Source organism: Protopterus annectens, chromosome 9.part0, assembly GCF_019279795.1.
Source record: "Protopterus annectens isolate FY-2018-M chromosome 9.part0, PAN1.0, whole genome shotgun sequence".
In the NCBI taxonomy this organism is placed as follows: Eukaryota; Metazoa; Chordata; order Ceratodontiformes; family Protopteridae; genus Protopterus; species Protopterus annectens.
This window is the reverse complement of record NC_056743.1, coordinates 331,189,271-331,215,706: the sequence shown is the minus strand read 5'-3', so window position 1 is coordinate 331,215,706 and position 26,436 is coordinate 331,189,271. Positions and strand designations below refer to the sequence as shown.

General features: G+C 43.6%; 1 protein-coding gene across 1 annotated transcript in view; it reads left to right on the top strand.

The window, feature by feature from the left end:
* Positions 1-24,931, top strand: part of LOC122811221 (nuclear pore complex protein Nup88-like) — a 261,114-nt gene extending 236,183 nt beyond the window's left edge. Inside the window, exon 5 of the mRNA XM_044082913.1 lies at positions 24,395-24,931. Coding sequence (XP_043938848.1) covers positions 24,395-24,458 — 64 coding nt within the window. The 3' untranslated portion in view covers positions 24,459-24,931. The remainder of the gene's footprint in view (positions 1-24,394) is intronic.
* The last annotated feature ends 1,505 nt before the right edge of the window (positions 24,932-26,436 follow it).

The following is a 26,436-nucleotide window of genomic DNA, read 5'->3' as shown; positions in this document are numbered from 1 at the left end:
TCTCCAATTCTGTTAATAGCCAGACAACCTATGCTGTCTTTCCCTGTCCAACATATACTTTTATCTTCACATAAACCCTCAACACGTAAAATTTGTTCCAGTAAATGGAAAAGATTTGTGTATTGAGCACACCAAAATCATGTTGAACCCTTTTTAGCTTGAATTTTTGGCCGTACTTTTTAAGGAAGAAGCTAGATGTTCATCGTGTTTCACTGTTGCAGTCATTACACTTGGGTTATCCTGCTGGCAGGCGACCCACAGTTGGGCCGAGTTCCAAAGTCTTGGTCCGGCGTCGGTTGTTGTCACTTCTTCCCTGACGTCAGTGCGCCAGGGGTATATAAGATGCAACTGACACCATTTTCTTCAGTCTTTCTTGCCGCGCGGTGCCCCAAGCAAAAGCAGTTCACAAGTGCCGGTCGGCCGACTCCTGAGATTTTCGAAATCGAATTTCAGAACCGAAGTCTTCAATAAAGCTAAGTACCCCTTTGGGGAAACTTTTTCTTGCTCCAGACCGATGTCAGTAAAAGTTAACAATTGTATTTCTTGTGGGAGGCAAATACCTTATAAGGATTTTCACTCTTACTGTATTCCTTGCCTAGGCCCTGACCACAACGTCACTAGTTGTCGGTTTTGTGCTAGATTCAACAAACGCATTATTAAGAGTCAGTTTGATTTTGCATTGCATTACTTTGGCCGTAGGTTTAATTACATAATGTCGTCGGAACAACCGACGGCCGGAATTCATAAAAAGCGCAAAGACAAGGAAAAGGACAGGCATCCGAAACCCAGAACCGACGAAGCCTCTTCCAGGCCAATCGCAGGTTCGCCGGTGCTCAGTGAGGCGCTTTCGCAGCCCCTGACTCCCGCTGCCTCAAAACCACAGGCTGCCTCAGACTCCCACGTGGAGACATCTAGGCCTCTGGAAACTCAAGGTATTGGGCCTATGGAAACTATTCCCTCAGATGGGTCCAGAGCCGCTGAGCAGGCATCGGCTTCTGAGGGTGTTTTCACACCTACACAGCTTACTATCAAGTCAACTACAGCAGCTAAAGCAAAGTCTAAAACATCATTACAGACAAAGAAACAAGTACAGCATTCTCCTGGACAGTCATCCATGCCTAAGAAACCGATGCTCAAAATGGCCGAAGACTTAATTACTTTGATCAGGGGTTCCCATCCCCCTCCTGATAAAAGGCATAGGCAGGATACAGACTATGAATCCTCTGACCAGGTTTCTATTTCCTCTGATTCCTCTTCAGACCAGGGATACTCGCTTCCTCCCTATGAGGATTCTTATGCTGAAGAGTCCATCAGCCTCTCTTCCTGAGGATTACTGTTTTGGTGAAACTTTGCACACCATGAAGGAGCATTTCCATTGGGAAAGCCAGGATTATTCAGAATCAAAGAAAAGGCTCAGAGATTTTCTTTTATTACCTCAGCACAGGCCTCTTGCTATTCCCCCTGTGTTAAATACTGTTGATTATGTCTTTTCTGAATCTAATTTGTCTCCTGATTCTCTACCCCCAGCACCAGTCAAGTCAGACAGGTACTGTAGGGTCCCAGACTCTCATAAATTTCTTTATAAAAACCCTGCTGCTGACCCAGAAACTATTTCTCAGGGTCCCAAAGGGGTGAAGGCTTCCACTGCAAAAAAACCAGTCCCCTCTGACAGGGATTCCAGAGCACTGGATAGATGGGGGGAAAAGTTTACACTTCTGCAACTGTAGCAGTAAGGGCTTTGAACTGCCAGTTTCATATGCTGAAATACCAACAATATTTAATGTCTTTGTTAAAACAGAAAATGTTTGCAAGTTCAGAATGTCCTGAAAATAAGAAAATGCAGAATTTATTGCATGCTGCTGAACAAGTGGGAAAACATACTCTGCAATGTGGTTTTGATTCATTAGAGGCTTCTTGTAGAGCCGCAGTTACAGGATCTGTCATTTGAAGGCATGCCTGGCTTAAAGAACAAAGTTTACCTGATCATGTTAAAGCTAAATTACTGGATGCTCCTTTACAGCATGATACCTTGTTTGGTGTTAAGGCAGAAGAGGTGTTAAAGAAAATGGAGGATAAGGCAAAATCTATGCAGACAGTAAAGGATTTCCTACAGGTACAGCCTCCTAGATTTAGCAGAAATTGTCCTTCTAAAAATTGGTCCTTTCCCATGTCAGACAGGCCTCAAAGAAGCAGATACAGATGCCCAAGAGGCAGATCTCAGCAATAAGGCTCTTACAGACCTAGACAATGGGGTGCTTCTACCCGCAAGGGAGGAGAAGACAAGTCACAACCTTACAGGAAACAGTCCCAATGACTTCCCCTTTCAAAAGCCAAGCACTTATCTCTTGGCAGCACCTTTAGGGGGAAAGCTAGCACTTTTCTCACAAAATTGGCACATTATCACCCAGGACAAATGGGTACTGAATATTGTCTCTCAGGGCTACAGGTTCCACTTTCACACCCTTCCAAGGTCAAAAGGAATGCCAGACCTGCCAAAAAAACAATGGGCAGAGGCACAAAAACAGATTACAGCTCTCATGGACATGAGAGCTATTCAAAAAGTACCTGAGCAAGAACAGGGACAAGGTTTTTACTCAAGACTTTTCTTGGTTCCCAGAAAGGACAAAGCCTAGAGACCCATTCTGGATCTGTCTATTCTAAACACTTTCCTGGTTGTTCCAAAATTCAGAATGTTGACACTGCAGCAACTTCTACCCATGCTGGGCAAAAAGGCTTGGCTTGTTACTTTGGACCTCAAAGAGGCATACCTGCATGTCCCAATCAGACAAAATTGCAGAAGATACCTCACATTCAAAGCTGGCACAATGCACTACCAATTTTCTGCACTGCCCTTTGGCTTATCTACTGCGCCCAGGGTCTTCACAAAATGCCTGGCACCAGTAATTGCATTTTGCAGACAAAAATGGATTAAAATATATCCCTATTTGGACGACTGCCTTATTCAAGCAGAGAGCAATGACATTCTTCTAAAGCATTTGGCATTTGTAAAAAGATTACTAGTTGGCCTAGGGTGCACAGTAAACGAAAAGAAATCAAAACTAGTGCCCTCTCAAGAGATAATATTCCTGGGTGCAAGCTTGAATACAACTACCCAGATGGCTTATCTCACGCCAGACAAGCAAAGGCAACTGACAAATTACTTTCAAATGATGGCAACAAAAACCCAGCTTCCTGCAAGAAAAATTCTGCAGGCTTTGGGGTTCATGGCATCCTACATCCTACTAATTCCATATGCAAAACTGCATATGAGGAAGTTACAATGGTATCTAAAAAATGTTTGGACTCAACATTGCCACAGCCTGGAAACAACAATAACTATTATTCCCTGCCTGCAACAGGAGTTTTGATGGTGGGCACTGGCATGTCACCACAACAAGGGACAGCCTTTCACTTTACCCACAGCCTGGCAAACACTGACAACAGATGCATCGGATTATGCCTGGGGGGGCGCACGTGGCAGGAAAATGTATTCAGGGCAAGTGGTCCGCAGAACAAATGCATCTTCACATCAATCAAAAAGAGATGCTAGCTGTACAGAATGCCCTGACAGCCTTCAAGGACTTACTGCATCCAGGACAACTACTACTAAAAACGGATAATACTACAGTAATGTGGTACATAAAGCAAACAAGGGGGCACGCACTCATACCCCCTTTGCAGACAAGTTATGACTTTGTGGAACACAGCACTGACCTATCAAGTTCATCTGCAAGCACAATTCCTGCCAGGAAAGAAAAATACTCTGGCAGACTATCTAAGCAGAAACCTCATGGATCCTCACGAGTGGAAACTAAATCCACAAATGTTCAACATGATAAAGAAATGGGAATGCCCGGACGTATTTCTTTTTGTCTCCCCTCTCAACTGCCAACTTCAAAAATTCTGCACAAGGATTTATCACAGACAAGCATGGAAAGTGGATGCTCTCTCATTCAGCTGGAGAAACCTGAAAGTTTATGCCTTCCCACCACTGCCCCTTCTCTCCAAGGTGCTCCTAAAAGTCAGACAAGAGAGGCCAAAAATTATATTGATTGCCCCAGACTGGCCACGCCAGCACTGGTACCCAATCTTAAAGAACTTGGCTCAAGGCCCAGCCTAGACTTTACCTCAACTTCGGACTCAACAAAACAATCAGATCCTGCACAGTCAACTCAGAACCTTAAATCTGGCTGCATGGCAGATACCATAGACAGTCACACCACACCTCTCTCTAAAGCTGTTATGGATGTCATTCTGGAGGCCAGGAGGCCCGGCACCAGGAAATCATATGCAGACAAATGGAAGAGATTCTGCCACTGGAACCAGGCACAAGGCTTTGACCCACTTGTACCAAATATCCCTCAGATTTTACAATACCTAACTGAGATGTTGGACAAAGGCCTATCCTTTTCATCTATTAAGATCCATGCCTCCACCATTTCAGCTCATTATACCACGGAACCTCCTATTTTCTCTCATCCACTACTAAGACAGTACCTCAGAGGGGCTAAAAACATAAGACCCCCCCCCCGGAGAGCACCGACACCTACTTGGGACCTCAACTTTGTCTTGGAGAAACTCACTTTACCTCCCTTTGAGCCAGCCAATACAGCTGATATAAAATTCTTATGGAAAACTGCTCTGCTCCTAGCAATAACTTCTGCACGAAGAGTCTCAGAGCTACAGGCTTTAATGGCAGTGGAACCTTTTATCATTTTTCATCAAGACAGGGTTTCTCTAAGGACGAACCCAACATTTATGCCAAAGGTGGTATCCAGTGTGGCTCTTAACCAAACCATTCATCTGCCAACATTCTATCCAAATTCCCAGAATAAAGGGGAGAGACTTCTGCACACTTTGGACATACACAGGCAGTTACACTTCTACTTGGATAAAACAAAAGCATACAGAAAAGCTGAGCAACTGTTTGTAGCTTATGCTGCAGGATCACAAGGAAAGGCTATCTCAAAGCAGACTATTTCTAAGTGGATAGGACACTGTATTTGCTTCTGCTACGCACAACATGGAAAGCCAGTGCCTAACAACATTAGACCACACTCTACCAGGGCAGCTGCCACGTCAGCAGCCTTCCTCAGAGGAGTACCAACCAAGGACATTTTGGAAGCTGCAACTTGGAGTTCAGTGCGCACTTTTACCAAGCATTACCACTTGCCTCTTTACTCTAAATAAAGAGCAGGCTTTGCCACTGCAGTTCTGCAGGGCCTCATAGCCACTCCTAATCCTATTTAGACCCAGCCACCCTACCTCAGCTTTGGGCTTCTACCCAAGTGTAATGACTGCAACAGTGAAACATGATGAACACAGTACAGTTGTGTACCTACCATAAATATAGATGTTCGAGTGTATTCATTGTTGCAGTCCAGGTTACCCACCCTCCATCCCCACTTTCCTTGCTGGAACTTTTCTATGCCTTTCTATCCTATATAACCTTTGTGGTGAATTTGTTTATATTTTGCTGTATGTCTTTATTAGCAATATGTATTGCCTACCTATTTGAGGGCACCTGACATCTGGGGCAAGAAACACTGAAGAAAATGTTGTCGGTTGCATCTTATATACCCCTGGCGCACTGACGACAGGGAAGAAACGACAACAACTGACGCCAGACCAAGACTTTGGAACTCGGGCCGACTGCTGGTCGCCTGCCAGCAGGATAACCCAAGTGTAATGACTGCAACAGTGAACACACTCGAACATCTACATTTATGGTAGGTACACAGCTGTACTTTCCTCAACCATTAAAGTTCAGTTAGCAGCAATATCAAACTTTCACACTGGATTTGAAGGTTCCTCAGTAACCTGTCATAAGCTGTGCAAAGCTTTCTTGAGAAGCACTCTGCTTTTAAGACCTCCCTGAAAGACCATACTCCCCCAAGGGACCTTAATCTGGTACTGCAGGCACTTCTACATTCCCCCTTTGAGCCAGCAGCTGTGTGAGACCTTAAATATCTTACTTGGAAAACATTTTTTCTAGTAGCCATTACATCTGCTAGATAAATTTCAGAAATTCAAGCATTGTATTTAAAACCTCCATACTTGATTTTTCACAAGGACAGAATTACAATAAGAACCAAGGCATCCTTTCTTCCCCAGGTGGTGTCAGAATCAAGTATCAATCAGTCCATTCATTTTTCAGTTTTCTTTCCCAAATTTACTAACAAAGGCGTATGCATGTTACATTTACTGGATGTTCACAATTACATTTTTACCTGCATAGAGCAAAAGACATAAGAGAAACAGACCAGTTGTTTATTGCCTTTATGGACTTGAAATTGGGAAAACTAGTTGCCAAAGTAAGCTTAGCCAGATGGCTAACTGATTGTATATCATTTATTTATAAAAAAAGTGGGTGTTAACATTACCACAACCGGTGCAAGCTCATTCAACTAGATCCATGATAATGTCTTCAGTTTTTCTTTTCAGGACGTAAGTGGATGACATATGTGCACAGCTGCTTGGGGTACTCCCCATTATCTTTGTTACTCATTACAAATTGGATCTGGTCTCCAGAGGTAGAGCATCATTTGGTTCAACTGTGCTCAAGAACATCCTTCCTCGTGTCCACCCAGGATTTTAGGTAGCTGGGGACTCTGTCCCATCAGTTGAGGATAGAATGAAAATTGACATTAGATAAAGAAGTTGTGTACTTACCATAACATTCCATCAGTGTTGTCCATTTTCATTCTTCGTCAACTCCCCATCCTTTGCAAACTGCTGGAATTTGGGGACATCACTGTCCTTTGTATTCAGCTCCAGATATAGTCTTTTTATGTACTGACTGCATGCAGTATTTCACCTCCTTTAGCTAAGCATAGAAAATATTTCCTTTCTGTCAAAAATCAGCAAACAAGATCTGACATATCTTATGGTTGGTGCATTATGGGTAAGGGAGAAGCTGGAGAGCTTTTTGGGTGCCACAAGCTTTAGCAACAGTCATGTCAGATCTGAGGGATCAGATCCGAACCCATCAGTTGAAGAAGAAGAAATGAAAATGGACAACACAGATGGAACTTTATGGTAAGTACATAATTTATTTTTCTTATACAGAACACTGGCTTAATGAAGTAAAGAGATGGTAAAACAAGCAGGATATGTAAGGGAGTCTTGCACTTCTCTACATTAGTATCTGTCCAGGCCAAGACACAGTGGTTCCTTAAATGAAAGATGCCACAGCTTTTTCAACTTCTGGACAGATAAAGATGCATGAATAAGTAGAGTAAACCTCACATAATGACTTTATTATAGAAGTGATCCCTCATCACAGGTCTGCAGATGTTCATCGCGTTACCCTGCTGCAGTCATTACACTTGGGTTATCCTGTCGTCAAGCGGTCCCGCAGTCGGCTGAATTTCCAAAGTCTTGGTCCGACGTTGGTTGCAGTCGCCTCATCCCTGACGTCAGTGCGCCAGAGGTACATATATTGCAACCGACGCCATTTTCTTCAGTCTTTCTTGCCGCGCGGTGCCCAAAGCAGAAGCAGTTTGCAAGTGCCGGTCGGCCGACTCCTGAGATTTTCGAATTCGAATTTCAGACCGAAGTCTTCTATAAAGCTAAATATCCCATTGGGGAAACTTTTCTTGCCTCAGACCGATGTCAGAAAAAGTTAACAATTGCATTTCTTGTGGGAAGCAAATACCCCATAAGGATTTTCATTCTTATTGCATACCTTGCCTAGGCCCTGATCACGACGTTACTTCTTGTCGTTTTTGTGCTAGATTTAATAAACGTACTATTAAAAGACGATTTGATTTTGCACGACACTTTTTTGGCAGAAAATTTAATTATAACATGCCGTTGGAGCTTCCAACTACCGGCGTGCACAAAAAGCGCAGGGATAAGGATCGGCAGCCCAGGCCTAAGCCCGATTTCGAGGCCTCGGTTGATCCGGTCTCCAGTTCTCCGGTTATCAGTGAGGCTTCGACGCAGCCTCTGGCTACAGCAGTTCAAGAAACCGAGACCGCTACAGATATTCTGACGGAATGTACTAGGCCGACGCAGCCTTTTACTTCAGGCCCTACCGACGATTTACCTTCCAAGGACGTCGGTACTTCTGAAACGCTATCGGTTTCAGAAGGCGTTTTCAGCCCGACTCTTTCAGTCAAAACTTTTTCCAAGTCGAAGACTCCTTCCAAACCGAAAAAGGCTTCACTTCAGTCTCCTGTTCAAGGCCCTATGCCTAAGAAACAGATGCTCAAGATGGCTGAAGATTTGATTTCTCTTATCAGGGGGGGTCTCAACCTCCTCCTGACAAAAGGCCTAGACTACAGGAAGAATCTGCTTCCTCTGAACAACTGTCTATTTCTTCGGATTCCTCTGAGGACCAAGACTATTCCTTCTCTCCTTATGAAGATTTTGATGCTGAGGACTCTATTCCCTCAGCTTCCCCTCCAGAAGATTGCTCTTTTGGGGAAACTTTACACACTATGAGGGAACAGTTTCACTGGGAAGGTCAGGATTACTCTGATTCCAAGAAAAGGCTCAGAGAGTTTCTTTTACTCTCCCAACACAGACCTCTAGCCATCCCTCCTGTTTTGGACATTGTGGATGATGTCTATTTAGAATCCAGTTTCAACCCTGACACTCTGCCTCCTGCTCCGGCCAAGCCTGACAGATACTACAGAGTACCTGATTCCCACAAATTTCTTTACAAAAGCCCTGTAGCTGACCCAGAGACTATCTCCCAGGGTCCCAAGGGGGCTAAGGCTTCCATGGCTAAGAAAGAAAGAAAGAAAAGACATTCTCTTACAACATCTGGCTTTTGTGAAGCATCTACTGAATTGTGTGGGGTACACAGTAAACGAAAAAAAGTCAAAACTAGTACCCTCTCAAAAAATTACATTCCTGGGTGCCAGCTTGGACACAACGGCCCAGAAGGCTTATCTTACACCAGGCAAGCAATTACAACTGACTCAATATTTCAAAACAATGGCAACAAAGACCCAATTAACTGCAAGAAAAATTCTGCAGGCTTTGGGCTTCATGGCATCTTGCATTCTGATAATACCATTTGCAAAACTGCATATGAGGAAATTACAGTGGTACCTAAAAAGCGTATGGTCTCAACACAGCCACAGCTTGGACACAGTGATATCTCTCATTCCCTGCCTTCAACAGGAATTTCTATGGTGGGCACAGGCATGTCACCTCAACAAGGATCAGCCTTTCACCTTGCCCCCACCCAGGCAAATAATCACAACAAACAACGAAACAAGGAAACCAAAACCAGGATCCAAAACCACAAGTCAAAATAATCACAACAGATGCTTCAGACTATGCCTTGGGGGCACACATGGCAGGGCAATGCATTCAAGGCCTATGGACTGCAGAACAAAGAAAACTGCACATAAACCAAAAGGAGATGCTAGCTGTACAGAAAGCTCTGACAGCCTTCAAGGATCTATTACAGCCTGTTCAACTTGCAATAAAGACGGACAACACCACAATAATGTGGTACATAAACAAACAAGGGGGCACACATTCCTACCCTCTTTGCAGGCAAGCAATAATCTTATGGAACACAGCTCTGGCCTACCAAGTCCAGTTACAAGCTCAATTCCTGCCAGGACAGAAAAACACATTGGCAGATGACCTAAGCAGAAACATCAAAGATCCCCACGAGTGGAAGCTAGACCCACAAATATTTACAATGATAACTCAGAGATGGGGCCTACCAAATATAGACCTGTTTGCCAGTCCTCAAAACTACCAGCTGACAAAATTTTGTACAAGGACATTCCATCATCAAGCTTGGAAAGTGGACGCTCTCTCCTTCAGTTGGAAAAACCTGACAGTATATGCCTTTCCTCCATTACCTCTTCTCACTAAGGTTCTTTTGAAGGTCAAAAAGGAGAAACCTCGAATGATTCTCATAGCCCCAGACTGGCCACGCCAGCACTGGTACCCGCTATTGAAGAATATGACTCGCAGCCCACCATGGATATTGCCTCAAATACCTCATTTGCTCACGCAGCAATACAAGCAGATTCTACACAGCCAGATAAAAACCTTAAACCTGGCTGCATGGTAAATCAATTAAGCATCCAACCAGCCCCTTTTTCACAAGCAGTGCTGGATGTTATTCTAGAAGCCAGGAGGCCAAGCACCAGGAAGGCTTACTTGGACAAATGGAAAAGGTTTTCTGCTTGGAACCAAGCTAAAGGCCAAGACACAACTCAGCCTCATATGCCTCACATTCTGCAGTATTTAGCTGAGATGTTGCATAAAGGACTTTCCTTCTCCTCAATTAAAATCCATGCTTCAGCTATTTCAGCTCACTACGACACCAATCCACCTTTATTTTCAAATCCCCTCATAAGGCAGTTCCTCAGAGGGGCGAAAAACATTAGACCACCTAGAAGAGCTCCTACACCAACATGGGACCTCAACTTTGTTCTGGAAAAACTAACGCTACCTCCCTTTGAACCAGCTTTTTCTGAAGACCTACAGTTCCTATCTTGGAAGACTGCCCTGCTCCTGGCAATAACTTCTGCTAGGAGAGTTTCAGAATTGCAGGCACTTATGGCAGTGGAACCTTTCCTCATTTTTCATCAAGACAGAGTTTCTCTACGAACTAATCCTTCCTTCATGCCTAAGGTGGTTTCCAGTGTTAGCTCTAAATCAAACCATCCACCTACCCACTTTCTACCCCAGTCCCCAGAACAAAGGTGAGAGACTCCTGCATTCCTTGGACATTCACAGGCAGCTTCGTTACTACTTGGATAAAACTAAGGCTTTCAGAAAAACTGACCAGCTCTTTGATGTCCTTCAAGGATGCATCTGCAGTCCTAACAAATGGGTTGTCCTGGCCTCAGGCAGCCCTTTCAAAGTCTGGGTCTGGCCTCGGCTGGTGTCGCACTTCACCCGACGTCATAGCTGCAGTTCTTCGGGTATAAAGGCATCAGCCGACACCATTTTCCTCAGTCTTTCTTGCTGCGTGGCGCCCGAAGCAGAAGCTGTTCGGTCGGTCAGATCCAGAGATTACTACTACCGAAGACTTCTAAAAGCTAAGTACCCCATTGGGGACTCTTTCTTGCCTCAGCCGATGTCAGAAAAAGTGAATAATTGTTTAACTTGTGGGAAACAAATACCTCATAAAGACTTCCACTCTTACTGCCTACCTTGTTTAGGCCCAGACCACGTAGCAGCTTGTTTAGCCTGTGCTTCCTTCAACCGGACGCCAGAGGAGTTTTTCGGCACCGCTTTTGCTTATATCATGTCGCCGGAGACCGACTTCACATTTAGCTAAAAATCGTAAAGGACCGACGAAACCAAGTCTGCAGTTCTTCCTTGCATGCCTCCTACTACCGAGGCCTCTTCCAGCATGGCTGAATCTGCTACTGAAATTCCACCTGCTCTTACAGTTTCTCAGGATTTATCAGATACTATTCCCTAGATGTATCTACTCCTGCACGTGGAGCTGCTAGGCCCCTGCATCCATGTCAATTAAGGCCTTTGCCAGGGCTAAAGCAGCTAAATCTTCCAAGGCCGAGCCTACTAAAGCCCCCTCTCACAGGCCTAGCTCTAGTACTCAAATGCTTAGTCTAGCAGAGGATCTCATTTCTTTGCTCAGGGGATCCCAGTCTCACCCTGATAGGGCCTCTCAACCTCCAGAGAAGAGGCCTAGAGCAGAACCCCTGAGCCAGTTTCTACTGATTACTCCTCAGATGAATCAGAAAATACAAACCCTCCTGAGGGCCCTTATTCTCCATATGAGGACTCTGATGCAGAAGACTCCATTCCTTCTGCCTCTCCTCCGGAGGAATTTTCTTTTGGGGAAACCTTGCATGCTATGAGGGAACAATTTCAATGGCAGGGTCAGGATTTCTCAGACTCTAGGAAAAGGCTTAGGACTTTTTTGCATTTGCCACAGCATAGGCCTTTAGCCATTCCTCCAGTACTTACAGTTGTGGATGATGCATTTAATGATGCTTGTACTGTTCCTGATTCACTCCCTCCGGCCCCTGCTAAGCCCGACAGATACTACAGGGTTCCAGACACACATAATCACTTGTATAAGGCTCCTTTTGCAGATCCTGAAACTATTTCACAGGGCCCCAAGGCTGTAGCAGCTACCTCTGCCAAAAATCCCCTCTGAAAGGGAATCTAGGGCCTTGGAGAGATGGGGTAAAAAAGTTTATACTTCTGCTACTCTTTCAGCTAGGGCCTTAAACTGTCAATTCCACATGATTCAGTATCAGGAATTTATGTTAGATCAGTTATCTAAAAAGTTGTCCTCACCTGAACCTTTAGATCGAAAGTCTCTTCAGGAAATGGTACATAACATACAGCAGGTCAGTAACCATTCCTTAAAATGTGGCTGTGATGCACTGGAGGCTTCCTTTAGATCAGCTATGACTGGTACAGTGATCAGAAGGCATGCATGGTTAAAAGAGCAGTCCTTACCAGACCATGTAAAATCAAAGCTCCTAGATGCTCCCATGGATAAACACAATTTGTTTGACTCTCCTGCACAGCAAGTGCTGAAGAAGGTGGAAGAGAAAGCAAAATCTGTCCAGACAGTCAAGGATTTCTTACAGGTCCAGCCTCCAAGGTTTAGTAGGAACTGGCCTTCCAAGAATTGGTCCTTTCCAGACACAAACAGAGCACAGAGAGGCAGGAATAGGCGCACAAGAGGCAGAGGTCAATCCAGAGGTGCCTACAGGGCAGTGGCAGCCTAACAACCAGCTACTGCTGCAGATCCAACCACTACCACTTCCACAGGACAATCACAGTGACTTGGCTCTGAAGCCGCCTACCAGGGAACAACTAGAAGCAAGCTAGCCTTATTTTCAGAAAACTGGCATTGCATTACAGGAGACAAATGGATTTTACAGACAATAGACAAAGGTTACAGGTTTCACTTCCATACTCTACCAAGGAAGAGAGGAATGCCAAACCTACCTCCAAATCAAATGGCAAACGCCTAGAACAAATAGACAACTTAAAAGGATGAGAGCTATAGAAAAGGTACCATCTATGGAACAAGGGCAAGGATTTTACTCCAGACTTTTCCTGGTGCCAAGGAAGGAAAATCAATGGAGACCTATTCTAGACCTGTCCACTGAACACATACCTCATTGTCCCAAAATTCAAAATGCTGACTCTACAGCAGCTTCTTCCCATGCTGGGCAAGGAGTCTTGGCTGGTAACTCTAGATCTCAAGGAGGCATACCTGCACGTCCCCATACGACCAAATTGCAGAAGATACCTCAGATTTCTTGCAGGATCAGAGCATTATCAATTCTCAGCATTGCCTTTGGCTTATCTACTGCCCAGAGTATTCACGAAATGCCTGGCATCAGTAATTGCTCATTGCAGGCTTCAGGGAATTCAAATTTACCCTTACCTGGACGACTGCCTGTTACAAGCGGACAACAAAAACAAATTAACAAAAGACTTGAAAAGGGTCATTCATCTACTGCAAGCCTTGGGATACACAGTCAATATAAAAAGTCAAGGCTGTTGCCATCCCAAAGGATAACCTTCTTGGGTGCAGAACTGGACACATCAAATCAAATGGCATCCTCACAGCAGAAAACAAAAGCACCTTCCACTCTACTTCATGGCATTAACAACGCAGAACCAGCTTACAGCAAGGAAAGTCCTGCAAGCCCTGGGTTACATGGCATCCTGCATAATATTGATCCCACATGCCAGACTGCATATGAGGAAGTTGCAATGGTACCTCAGGAATTTATGGTCTCAGCACAAGCACAGCCTAGAAACCCAAATTCCAATAATTCCATGCCTGAAGCAAGAATTCTGATGGTGGGCTCAGGCCTGTCAATTGAACAAAGGACTGCCCTTCCACAGCCCTCAACCAAGCCAGACTATCACCACAGACGCTGGACAAGTGCATACAAGGCTTATGGACTCAAGACCAGCTAAACCTACACATAAACCAAAAAGAGATGCTGGCAGTGAAACTGGCAATTCAGGCATTCAGACCGTTTCTCCAACAGGGACAATTGCTGATAAAGACGGACAACACCACAGTTATGTGGTATATCAACAAACAGGGAGGCACACATTCATATCCTCTATGCCGGATGGCAATGGATCTCTGGAATGTGGCCCTAAGCCTCAACATACAGCTCAAGGCAATATTTGTGCCAGAAAAAGAAAACATACTAGCAGACATCTTAAGCAGGACTACCACGGATGCCCACGAGTGGATGCTGCATCCAGACATCTTCAAATCCATCACAAGGAAATGGGGACTACCAGAAATAGACTTATTTCCACACAATCACCAATTGAAAAAATTCTGCACAAGGACATACCACCCACTTGCTTGGAAGGTGGACTCCCTTTCTTTCAGTAGGGAAAACCTGACAGCATATGCATTCCCACCTCTTCCTTTGATGCACAAGGTGCTATTGAAGATCAAAGAAGACCACCCAAGGATCATCCTGATAGCTCCAGACTGGCCAAGGCAGCACTGGTACCCACTACTGAGGAGTATGTCATGGCCTCTACCCCTGGTTCCTTTACTGCTGACACAGAACAACTTCAAAACCCTGCATCCGAACCTGAAAACACTGCAGCTAGCTGCTTGGAGCATTGCATAAGACAAAATAACCCAGATTTATCTCAAAGGGTTAAAGACATTATCTTGACCCTCAACAAGAAAAACTTACTCCATGAAATGGAAAAGATATCTCTTTTGGAGTGCAAATGTAGCACTGGTAAACATAGCTAACATCCTGGAATACTTAGCAGAACTTTTCCACAATGGCCTATCTTACTCTTCCATTAAGATTCATGTGTCAGCTATTTCAGCAGAATACAACATGGATCCTCCAGTCTTCTCTCATCCTCTACTCAGGCAGTTTCTGAGAGGAATCAAAAATGTGAAGCCACCATTGCCTACATGGGACTTGAACTTTGTGCTAGAAAAGTTGACCAGCAGCAACAGCAGAATTACAGTACTTATCATGGAAAACTGCTTTCCTGCTTGCAATCACTTCAGCAAGAAGGGTTTCTGAATTACAGGCATTAATGGCAGTGCAACCCTTCCTTATCTTCCATCAGGATAGAGTGTCCATGAGAACTAATCCTACCTTTATGCCCAACCCACAGAACAGGAATGGAAGGAAAAGCAATTACAAAACAGACAATCTCAAAATGGATAGGAAATTGCATTAGATTTTGTTATTCTTATCATGGAAAGGCAACTCCAGAAAATATCAGACCTCACTCCACAAGGGCTACAACCACTACTACAGCAAAGACATTTTAGAGGCTGCTATAATCTGGTTAGGGCCTCCTCCCCAGTTTGGCTATGGTATTCTACCCATGACTGCAGATGCATCCTTGAAGGACATAGTACAGTTTTGTACCTACCATAAATGTAGATGTCCGAGAGGTATGCATCTGCGGTATTTGCCCATCTTGTAGCTAGCTTTGTTTGTATATATGTATATACATGTTTATTTCTATTTGCTCTCTGTTGTTTGGAAACATTTGCATTTATCCAAATTTAGCCTTCAGGACAACCCATTTGTTAGGACTGCAGATGCATACCTCTCGGACATCTACATTTATGGTAGGTACAAAACTGTACTTTTCCTATGCTACAGCCTCTCAAGGGAAGGCCATATCCAAGCAAACCATTTCGAAATGGATAGGCCATTGCATCCGATTCTGCTATACCCATCATGGGAAACCAGTTTCTCCTACCATTAGATCCCACTCTACCAGGGCAACAGCTACTTCTACAGCCTTTCTCAGGGGGGTTCCTACCAAGGAAATCTTAGAAGCTGCAACTTGGTGTTTGGTGAAGGTGTGCACTGAACTCCATCACTTACCTCTTTATTCTAAGTCCAGGACAGGCTTCGCCACTGCAGTTCTGCAGGGCCTCATTGCCTCCATTAACCCTCTATGATGCCTCCACCCTACCTTAGCTTTGGGACTCAACCCAAGTGTAATGACTGCAGCAGGGTAACACGATGAACATAGTACAGTTTTGTACCTACCATAAATGTAGATGTTAGAGTGTTCACCCTGCTACAGTCCAGGTTACCCTCCCTCCAACCCCTCTGATCTAATGGCTAAACCTCTGCTATGCCTTACTGATGTATTTGCTTATAGCTGAAGGGATTTTGTGTTTGCACAGTGTTCACACCATTTGGTACTGATTTGGATCACCTTTTTGGGGGCACCTGACATCTGGGGCAAGAAAAACTGAAGAAAATGGCATCGGTTGCAATATATGTACCCCTGGCACACTGATGTCAGGGATGAGGGGACTGCATCCGACGTCGGACCAAGACTTTGGAAATCCGGCCGACTGCGGGACCGCCTGACGACAGGATAACCCAAGTGTAATAACTGCAGCAGGGTGAACACTCGAACATCTACATTTATGGTAGGTACAAAACTGTACTTTACTTTAGTTGCACATACCTTCACTTTATCTGACCCTTGGCATGCATTTTTTAACCAAAAAACAACTTTATTGAATTATCACTTATGACATAGGCAGTTGTACATTTATATAACTGAAAACAAACCATAGTGACATATTTTCAGTTGCAGATATTATACATCACATATAATCTTCTATACAGTCATTATCATTTGAACATTACAGAGCTTATTCAATTCTTGCCTTCCCTTACATTAAATATAGTTGCACACACCTGCACTTTATCTGACTCTTGGCATACATTTTTTAACCAAAAGATAATTTTATTAAATTATAACTTGTGACATAGACAATCTTGTGGTGCAGCAGTAGCGTTGTCGCCTCACAGCAAGAGGTTCTCCAGTTCGATTCTTGGCTGGAACACCTTCTGTGTGGAGTCTGCATGCCCTCCCCGTGTTCGAGTGGCATTCGAAAGACATGCGTGAATGGGCGTGCCTTCTGTTGAAGGTTGGGCGTCGAGCTGACACCTCAGCACCGTGAAAATCTACTGCCAATCATCAGCGGACCGGAGTTCCGCTGTGGCGACCCCTAACCAGGAAAAGCCGAAGGAAAAAATATCTTGTAACATAAACAATCATGCATTTATGTAAATGAAAACAAACCATAATGACATATGTTCCATTGCAGACATTATGCATTGCATATACTCTTCTATACAATCATTATCATTTGAACATTACATAATTACATAGCTCATTCAATTCCTGCTTTCTCTTAAATCTCATTCCTTCTCCAAAACATTATTTTGCATGTATTGTTTTCACAGTTCCTATTTTCTGTATAATTTGCTCCTACCATTTTGAAAAGATCCCACCTCAGGTCTTTTGTGTCTGTTAAATATTCAGTACTTCAGACACGCTTGATTTAGACTTCGATTTCCATTTTCTAGTAATTGCTTTTTTGGCAGCCACCAGAATTAAACTCAACAAGGTCTTACTTATGTGTAGGCAATTCAGATCCTGTATCACAGCTCAAAAAATCATTTCCTTTGTTGCACCAACTTGCTTACCTGGTATTTCTAACAGAGTAGTTTGCAGGGAATTTTGCCAACTCATTACACTCCCACAAAATATGTTCCCAATTACCTGTTTCTTCCTCATGACACCTCCAACATTTGCAGTCTACCTGAAGAAAAAATCTTTGGAGTCTGCCTAGGATGTAAAAATACCTACGCAAACACTTCACTGCAGTGTTCCTAAATCTTCTACACTTGGTTGCATATTTGGGAGCCATTCATATATCCTACCATTGTTACTTTGAATTGCTTATCCAGTCTGTCTTTCCAATGCTTTCTAACCTCCTCTGATCTATCCCTATAGTTGTAATGCAGTATTTTATATGCAATACTAATTATTCTTTTTTTAGTAACAGCTTCTGTTCTAGATTCAAGTAAAATCTGTACCAGTTCTGGCCTCTCACTTAGGCTCCCCCTATTCCTTTCTCTTTGCCTATACTCGGATACCAGTCCTTGATAAGGAAGACAGTCTCCAGCCTGAATTCCAAATGTATTCTTGACTTGTTTCCATTCTATTAACTTTCTCCCTCTAATCATTTGCTCCCGGTACCTTGGTTCCTTTGCCAACCTTGGCATGCAGTTGTTAAAGAAGGATTTAGGCTGCCTCTACATAAGCACTAGCATTGGTATCAGAAGTGAGTAAGGTGTCGGTACTGTTTGGCATACTGCATCCTGGTGGAATCCTAGCATGTACATTCTAGTAACTTTATAAGGGCTTGGCCTTGTATAAGAGCTTCCCTAAAATACCTTTAAAGTGATGTTTATCAACAGGTGTTTGATGTTCTTCGTGTTTCACTGTTGCAGTCATTACATTTGGGTAATCTGCTTGCAGGTTGCCCTCATTCGGCCTGATTAACAAAGTCCTGCGTCAGTTGCTGTCCCTTCTTCCACGATGTCAGGTCGTCGGGGGTATAAAACATGCAGCCGACACCATCAGTCTTTCTTGCCGTGCGGTGCCCAAAGCAGAAGCAGTTCACAAGTGCTAGTTGGCCGACTCCTGAAATTTTTGTTTTCAAGTTTCAGAACCGAAATCTTCAACTAAAGCCAAGTACCCCGTTGGGGAAACTTTTTTTCTTGCTCCATACCGATGTCAGTAAAAGTTAATAACTGCATTACTTGTGGAAAGCAAATACCTCAAAGATTTTCATTCGTACTGTATTCCTTGCCTAGGCCCTGGCCACGACGTACCTTGCTGTCAGTTTTGTGCTTTACTTAATCAGCGCACTATCCGTCTTCGGTATATTTGTGCCTCTAAATATTTCGGTTCTCTGCTTAATTATCCAGAAATGTAGTTGTTTAGCCATCCGACTACCGGGATTCCAAAAAACGCAAAGATAAAGACAGAGACAGGCTGTCAAGGTCCAAAACTGCCGATGATGCTTCTCGTAAGCCAGTCGCCAGTTCGCCGGTACTCAGTGAGGCGCTTTCGCAACCCTTAATACCTGCTACTTCTGATTCACAGGCCTCTACTGAGACCCATTTGGAGTCCGGTATGCCAAGAGATGCTTCAACTATGTAACCCGCGGATGTCTCTATCTTGGATGGGTCTGGAGCCGCTGTGCAGGCACCGGCTTCTGAGGGTGTATTCAGGCCTACAGACTTGCATATTAAATCGACGCATCCTTCATTACTTAGGACTAAATCTGGATCCATGTCTAAAAAACTGATGCTCAGGCCTCTATGCCTAAAAAACAAATGATAAGAATGGCTGAAGATCTAATAACTCTAATCAGGGGTAGCCAACCCTCCCCCCTCTAAGAGGCCTAGGACTAATATTGATTTTGAATCTTCTGATCAGGATTCTGTTTTTTTCTGACTTCTGATGAACTGGATTTGTCCTTACCTACTTATGAGGATTCTGATGCAGGTGACTCTATTCCCTCTGTTACCTTCCTGAGGAATTTTCTTTTGGGGAAACCTTACATTCTCTAAGGGAGCATTTCCACTGGGAAAGCCAGGATTACTATGATTCAAAAAAGAGGCTTAGGGATTTCCTTCTCCTTCCTCAGCACAGGCCTTTAGCTATTCCTCCTGTACTGGACATTGTTGATGATGCTTTCTCGGAATCTAGTTTGGCCCCTGATTCCTTGCCTCCTGCTCCCAGAAAACCTGACGGATACTACAGGGGCCCTGACTCCCACACGTTCCTTTTCAAAAATCCTATTGCAGATCCAGAGACTATTTCACAGGGGCCCAAGGGCAATAAGGCTTCTACTGCTAAAAATCCTACCTCTTCTGATAGACTCCAGAGCACTGGATAGATGGGGTAAGAAGGTTTACACTTCTGCAACCTTGGCCATTAGGGCTTTAAACTGCCAGTTTCATATGTTAAAATATCAGCAACATGTTATTGGGCTACTTAAACAGAAAATTATGTTGATTCCTGACTGTGTGGAAAATAAAGAATTACAGGATTTAATGCATTCTGCTGAACAAGTTGGAAAACATACTTTGCAATGTGATTTTGATTCATTAGAGGCCTCTTGTAGGGCTGATGTTACTGGGTCTGTGCTCAGAAGGCATACTTGGCTTAAGGAGCAATCTTTGCCTGATCATGTTAAAGCTAAATTGTTGGATGCTCCTTTAAATCAGGACCGCCTGTTTGGCAACAAGCAAGTTCTTAAAAAGATGGAAGATAAAGCTAAATCTATGCAAACTGTTAAATATTTTTTACAAGTTCAGCCTCCTAAATTTAGTAGGCACTGGCCCTCTCCAGGTCTTCTCAAGTCAGACCCAGACACAGCAAAAACCCTAGGTTTCAGTCCCAGGGAAATCACAGAACTAAGCAGTGGGGGCCTCCACTTCCAAGTCTGGGAATAGTAAGACTCCCCCTATGGTAAACTGTCACAATGACTTCCTTTTAAACTTTCCAAGCACTTATCATCTGACTGCCCCTTTGGGGGGAAAGATTGCTCTTCATGCAAAGAATTGGGAACTCATTACCCAGGACAAATGGGTTTTAAATATAGTGTCCCAGGGATACAGATTTCACTTCTACACGTTGCCAACACCAAGTGGATGGTTGGACCTACCCCCAAATCATTGGGCAGAGGCACAAAAATAAGTACTTTCTCTCTTAAGTATGGGGGCTATTCAACTGGTACCAGAAGAGGAAAAGGGACAAGGTTTCTACTCGAGACTTTTCCTGGTACCCAGGAAAGACCATTCATGGCGTCCTATCCTGGACCTGTCTACTCTAAACACCTTTTTAGAGATTCTAAAATTCAAGATGCTGACTCTTCACCAATTACTTCCTATGCTATGCAAAGATGCCTGGTTGGCAACACTAGATTTAAAAGAAGCATACCTGCACATCCCAATCAGGGAATCTTGCAGAAGATACCTACGCTTCAAAGCAGGCTACACGCACTGCCCTTTGGCTTATCTACTGTGCCCAAGGTATTCACAAAGTGCCTAGCTCCAGATTTTACAGGCAAAGAAGTATTCAAATATACCCATACCTGGATGATTGTGTAATTCAGGCAGAAAGCCAGGGCATACTTTTGAATCATCTTGCCTTTCTAAAAAGGGTTCTAACTTGTCTGGGGTACACCATAAACGAAAAGAAATTGCAAATGGTACCCTGTCAACAAATTATATTCCTGGGAGCAAGCTTGAATACAACTTCCCAGATGGCTTACCTCACACCAGAAAAGCAAATTCATTTGACAACTTACTTCAAACAAGTGGCCACAAAAACCCTGCTATCTGTAAGACAAATACTACAAGCCTTGGGGTTCATGGCCTCCTGCATTCTTCTAATTCCATATGCACAACTGCATATGAGGAAACTACAGTGGTATCTAAAAAGCCTATGGTGTCAACATTCTCAAAGCCTAGAAACAATGATTCCTATCATACCTTGCCTACACCTAGAGTTCCTTTGGTGGGTAGAGGCCTGCCACCAAAACAAGGGAGTACCTTTCCACCACCCCCTGCCGCCCAAACCCTAACAACAGATGCATCAGACTATGCATGGTGGGCTCACCTGGCAGGGAAGTGCATTCAGGGCAAATGCACCTGCATATCAGACAAAAAGAAATGTTAGCTGTACAGAATGCTCTGACAGCCTTCAAGGACCACCTTCTTCCAGGACAGCTAATGGTAAAGACGGACAACACCACTGTTATGTGGTACATAAACAAGCAGGGGGGCACACATTCTTACCCCCTCTGCAGACTAGCCATGGCATTGTGGAACACAGCCTTGAACTACCAAGTGCACCTACAAGCTCATTTCCTGCCAGGAAAATTAAATACACTGGCAGACGGACTAAGCAGAAACCTCATGGACCAACACGAGTGGAAACTGGAGCCAAGGATTTTCAACATATTGACAAGCAAATGGGCAGCCCAGATATAGACCCGTTTGCCTCTCCCCAGAGCTACCACTTGGACAAATCCTGCACAAGGACTCCCCACAAACAATCCTGGAAAGTGGATGCTTTGTCTTTCAGCTGGAAAAACCTATCAGTCTATGCCTTCCCCCCTCTGCCTCTGCTATCCAAAGTACTACTAAAAGTCAAACAGGACAAACCAAGGATGATTTTGATTGCTCCAGACTGGCTGCGCCAACACTGGTACCTCCTCCTGCACAGTGTGTTACGGTTATCTCCATGGCACCTGCCTCAAACTCCTTCCCTGCTGTCTCAGCAGGAGAACCAGATTCTGCACCCTCAGCTACCAACACTGAGCCTTGCAGCCTGGCTGATTACTTAATCTCTGCTTTACCATCCCTCAGCAAACCTGTGATAGATATTATTTTAGAGGCAAGGAGGCCTAGTACTAGAAAATCTTTTGCTGAAAAATGGAAAAGATTCTATGCCTGGAACCAGTCTCAAGGGATGAATACAGCAGTGCCCAATTTACCTCAGATTTTACAATATTTAACTGAGATGCTTCACAAGGGCCTGTCTTTCCTCCATTAAAATCCACGCCTCAGCTCATTATAACACAGAACCTCCCCTCTTCTCGTATCCACTGCTCAAGCAGTTCCTCAGAGGGGCCAAAAATATGAGGCCACCCAGGAGAGCTCCAACCCTGGCCGGGGACCTTAACTTTGTTTTGGAGGAACTCACTCTACCTCCTTTCGAGTCAGCTGCTACTGCAGACTTAAAATTTCTTTCTTGGAAAACAGCTTTCCTTTTAGCAATCACTTAAGCTAGAAGGGTATCTGAATTACAGGCCCTTATGGCAGTAGAGCCTTTCATCATCTTTCATGCAGACAGGGTGTCACTCAGAACCAATCCATCCTTCATGCCCCAGGTGGTATCCAGTGTGGCTCTTAATCAGTCCATTCATTTGCCAACCTACTTTCCCAATCCACAGAATAAAGGGGAATGGATACTGTATTCTTTAGATGTGCACAGACAACTTAGATTCTATTTGAACAGGACTAAGTCTCAAAGAAAATCTGAACAACTCTTGGTAGCATTTGCTGCAGGGGCAGAGGGGAAGACTATTTCAAAGCAAACCATGTCTAAATGGATAAGCCATTGCATTCATGTCTGCTATAAGCACCTTGGAAAACCTATCATCCAGGGGATCAGACCTCACTCCACCAGGGCTGCATCTACCTCTACAGCCTTTCTCAGAGGCGTCCCTACCAGGGACATTCTAGAAGCTGCTACCTGGAGTTCTGTACATACTTTCACCAAGCATTATCATTTGCCAGTTTTCTCAAAATCCAGAGCTGGCTTTACCACTGCAGTCTTGCAGGGCCTTATAGGTAGCCCAATGCTATCTAAACTCCTCCTCCCAACCATAGCTTTGGGAATCCACCCAAATGTAATGACTGCAACAGTGAAACACGAAGAACGTAGTACAGTTGTGTACACTTACCATAAATGTAGATGTTCGAGTGTATTCACTGTTGCAGTCCTGGTTACCCTCCCTCCAGCCCCCTACTTTTCTCTGGCTATACCTCAACTTTCTTTTACTGTGCTTAAAAGTCTTTTTGGTGTATTTGCTTTTGGTTGGAGGTATATTTTTGTGTTTTTAATTTTTTTTTATCCCCATTAGGGGGCACCTGACATCTGGGTCAAGAAAAAACTGATATAATGGCATTGGCTGCATGTTTTATAACCCTGACATCATGGAAGAAAGTACAGCAACCGACGCAGGACCCAAGACTTTGTTAATCAGGCCGACTGAGGGCAACCTGCAAGCAGATTACCCAAATGTAATGACTGCAAGAGTGAATACACTCGAACATCTACATTTATGGTAAGTGTATACAACTGTACTTTCTCCCACTGTGCTTTTTAGGATACTTGCTACAGTTAAGTTTATCTAGTAATGTATAACTGTTGTCAGCCTTGGGTACTTCATTGACTGATGCTTTTCTTAATGCTTGAGCCTTTTTGTCTATGATGGGAAAAGACTGGGAGTGTGGTTCAGCTTCTTCCAAGTATGTGTTTTAATTAATGCAGCAGAGCCACTGTTAGCCATCAGAAGTCACTAGCACTGTACTCCGTTTAATGTAATTTTTTATTTAAATTATCTGTTAACCAGGTAAACTATGCTAATGGGGAGACCCTTTTCCACTGATAGTTTGCAGAGATTCATCAACCATCACATTTTGGGGAGGAGGGAGGAAAACAAAGTGTGCAGAGAAATCCCACATGTGTAGAGAGTGCGTACAAACTCCACATGAACAATAACATCATGGCAGGAGTTTTCTCTCAATTCTTGGAACTGTGAGGCAGAAACTGTCTTTGATCATCGCAGTTAACCTCCAGAGCAAAGGTACTTTAGAAATGCATTGCCACGTTTGCATTTTTTTATTCTTGGGGGGAAAAAGTTTTTATATTTTAGAGCACAGGCCGTACAATAAAACCTATTTACAGTTCAAAAGTGTGATAATGGATTTGTTGAATGCTAAATATTTTAGGGATTTCACATATTTATTTGCCATCTTTATTTTAACAGGAATGAACACATAGCTGAAATGGTAAAACAGATAAACGACATCAAGAGCCGTGTGACTTTTTAAAAGACAACACTGCACCCACTGGGTGGGAATTTTCTCTAATAAAAAAAAAACTTTCGTAAATCTGTATTTAAAAATGAAAACTTGTATTTTTGTTTTCTTATTGAATTATTTTTGTATAATGCTTTTTAAAGTATTATGTACAGAATGTTTTTTGAGATGCAACTTCCTCCTGTGGTTCTGTTTAACTTTAAAATTATACTGAAGCACATTAAGGTAAAATGTAGATTTATATAAAAAGCTAGAGATTTTTTTAAGGGATTCCTGTAACTCACTGTAATGTGCGCTGGTTTTGTTGTACAGCTTTGTATGTAGAAATGAAAACCAGACCATATTTCTGACCTAGTTTAAGAATGCAAGACAGCTATTAAATGCATTTCTGTAGTTGTCTATAAGTGGAGTACAAATATGCTAAACTCATAAATGTTTTGCATTGTAAATTTTATCATTATATGAATAAATATTTTTATGGAGAACATGCAGATCATGTTTTCAGTTTGGTAGCATGTGATCTTTCAATGTAGTATACTTTGTAGCTGTTCATGTTCTTAGTCTTGGAATTCAATGAGACAATAGTACATTTTGGATTCAAAGATATAACGTGAGGCTATCAAAGCCCTTCAAGAAAATAGTAATGGATGGCTATTGCTTCTGCGTTGCCTACTTATATGTTTCAGTCAGCACTTGGATGTTTTAATTCATCCACAGTGTGTACTGCTGTTACATAACTTGTTGAGTGCCTTTACCTTTGTGGATTTAAAAATATTTAATTCCTAATTTGAAACAAGAGTGCAGCAAACAAAAAGCTGTATTTCTGAAAGAGAATAAATGAATAACATTGTTTTTATTCACCAGCCTTAATCTTTTAGCTTTATAAAAACTTTTGAAGACCCTTCTGCACAATATTAATTCCTGTTTATATGGTGTAATTTGACACACTCATCATCTGAAAATATTGCTGATCTGAAGTAGTTACTTCATTTGCTCTGCAACCTGTGGGTATCGGATCCGAGCCGGCAGCTTTCCAAGCTACAAGATCCGAGCTCCTAGCTCCTCCCCCTACCCATAATCCCCTGCTATGTGCTACATTACCTCGGATCGTTTTTTGCCGTGGCTGAAGCAGCTACTTTTGAAGAGCTCCTTGGCTTTTTGGTGAGATTGAACCTTTTTCTTCTTTTTGTAAAAAAAAAAAAAAAAAAAATCTTTTTCTTGTGTGAGTGTTTAGTTTTATCTGGGTTAGTTAGCGAAAGTGTAGTTAGTTAGGTACCTTTGTTCCCCCTTTCTAACTAGTTTTTTCTGTTAGTTCCCGCCTTTCACCCTCCCCCCTCTTAGTGTTTGGGTGTGTTTTTTTTTGGTGTGAGTGTTTTTTTTATGGCTAAAGGGCCTAAGGCGGTGTTCTCAAATGTACTGAGTGTGGCCATAAGCTTTCGCCGGCGGATGGCCACACTCAGTGCATTTTATGCTTGGGGGGCGGCCCATTTGTCATCGGCCTGCACAATCTGCGTGGCCTTTAATCCCTGAGCTATTTGGGACAGGAAGAACAAGCTGATCCTGGCGGGCTTGTTGCCTCAGGAATCAGCTTCTTCTTCCTCCCCCTCTCAGGCACAGGCTGTCTCCACAGCCCTCCTGCCTTCTGAGCCCCCGACTCAACCTGGGACTCAACCTCCCTCTTTGGGTTTGAGTTCGGGGGATTCAGGTACCTCCACTACGGTGGAGAAAAGACACAAAGACAAGGGACATAAGTCCCACAAAAGGCGGGCTGAGACTCAACCCTCAGCCCCGCCGTCTAAGCTGACTAGGTCTCCCTCGAGGGGCTATGGATCCTCCCCCTCTCGGCTCCGTTCACCTCGTTTTTCTCCGGAGCTGGAGGAGGAGGATCAGTCTCCCTCGAGGTCGTCGAGGTGACCCTCCCGGCCCGCCTCGACGACTTCTTCAAGATCAACAAGAAGCCTCACTGAAGCAGATATGGATCGGATGATGC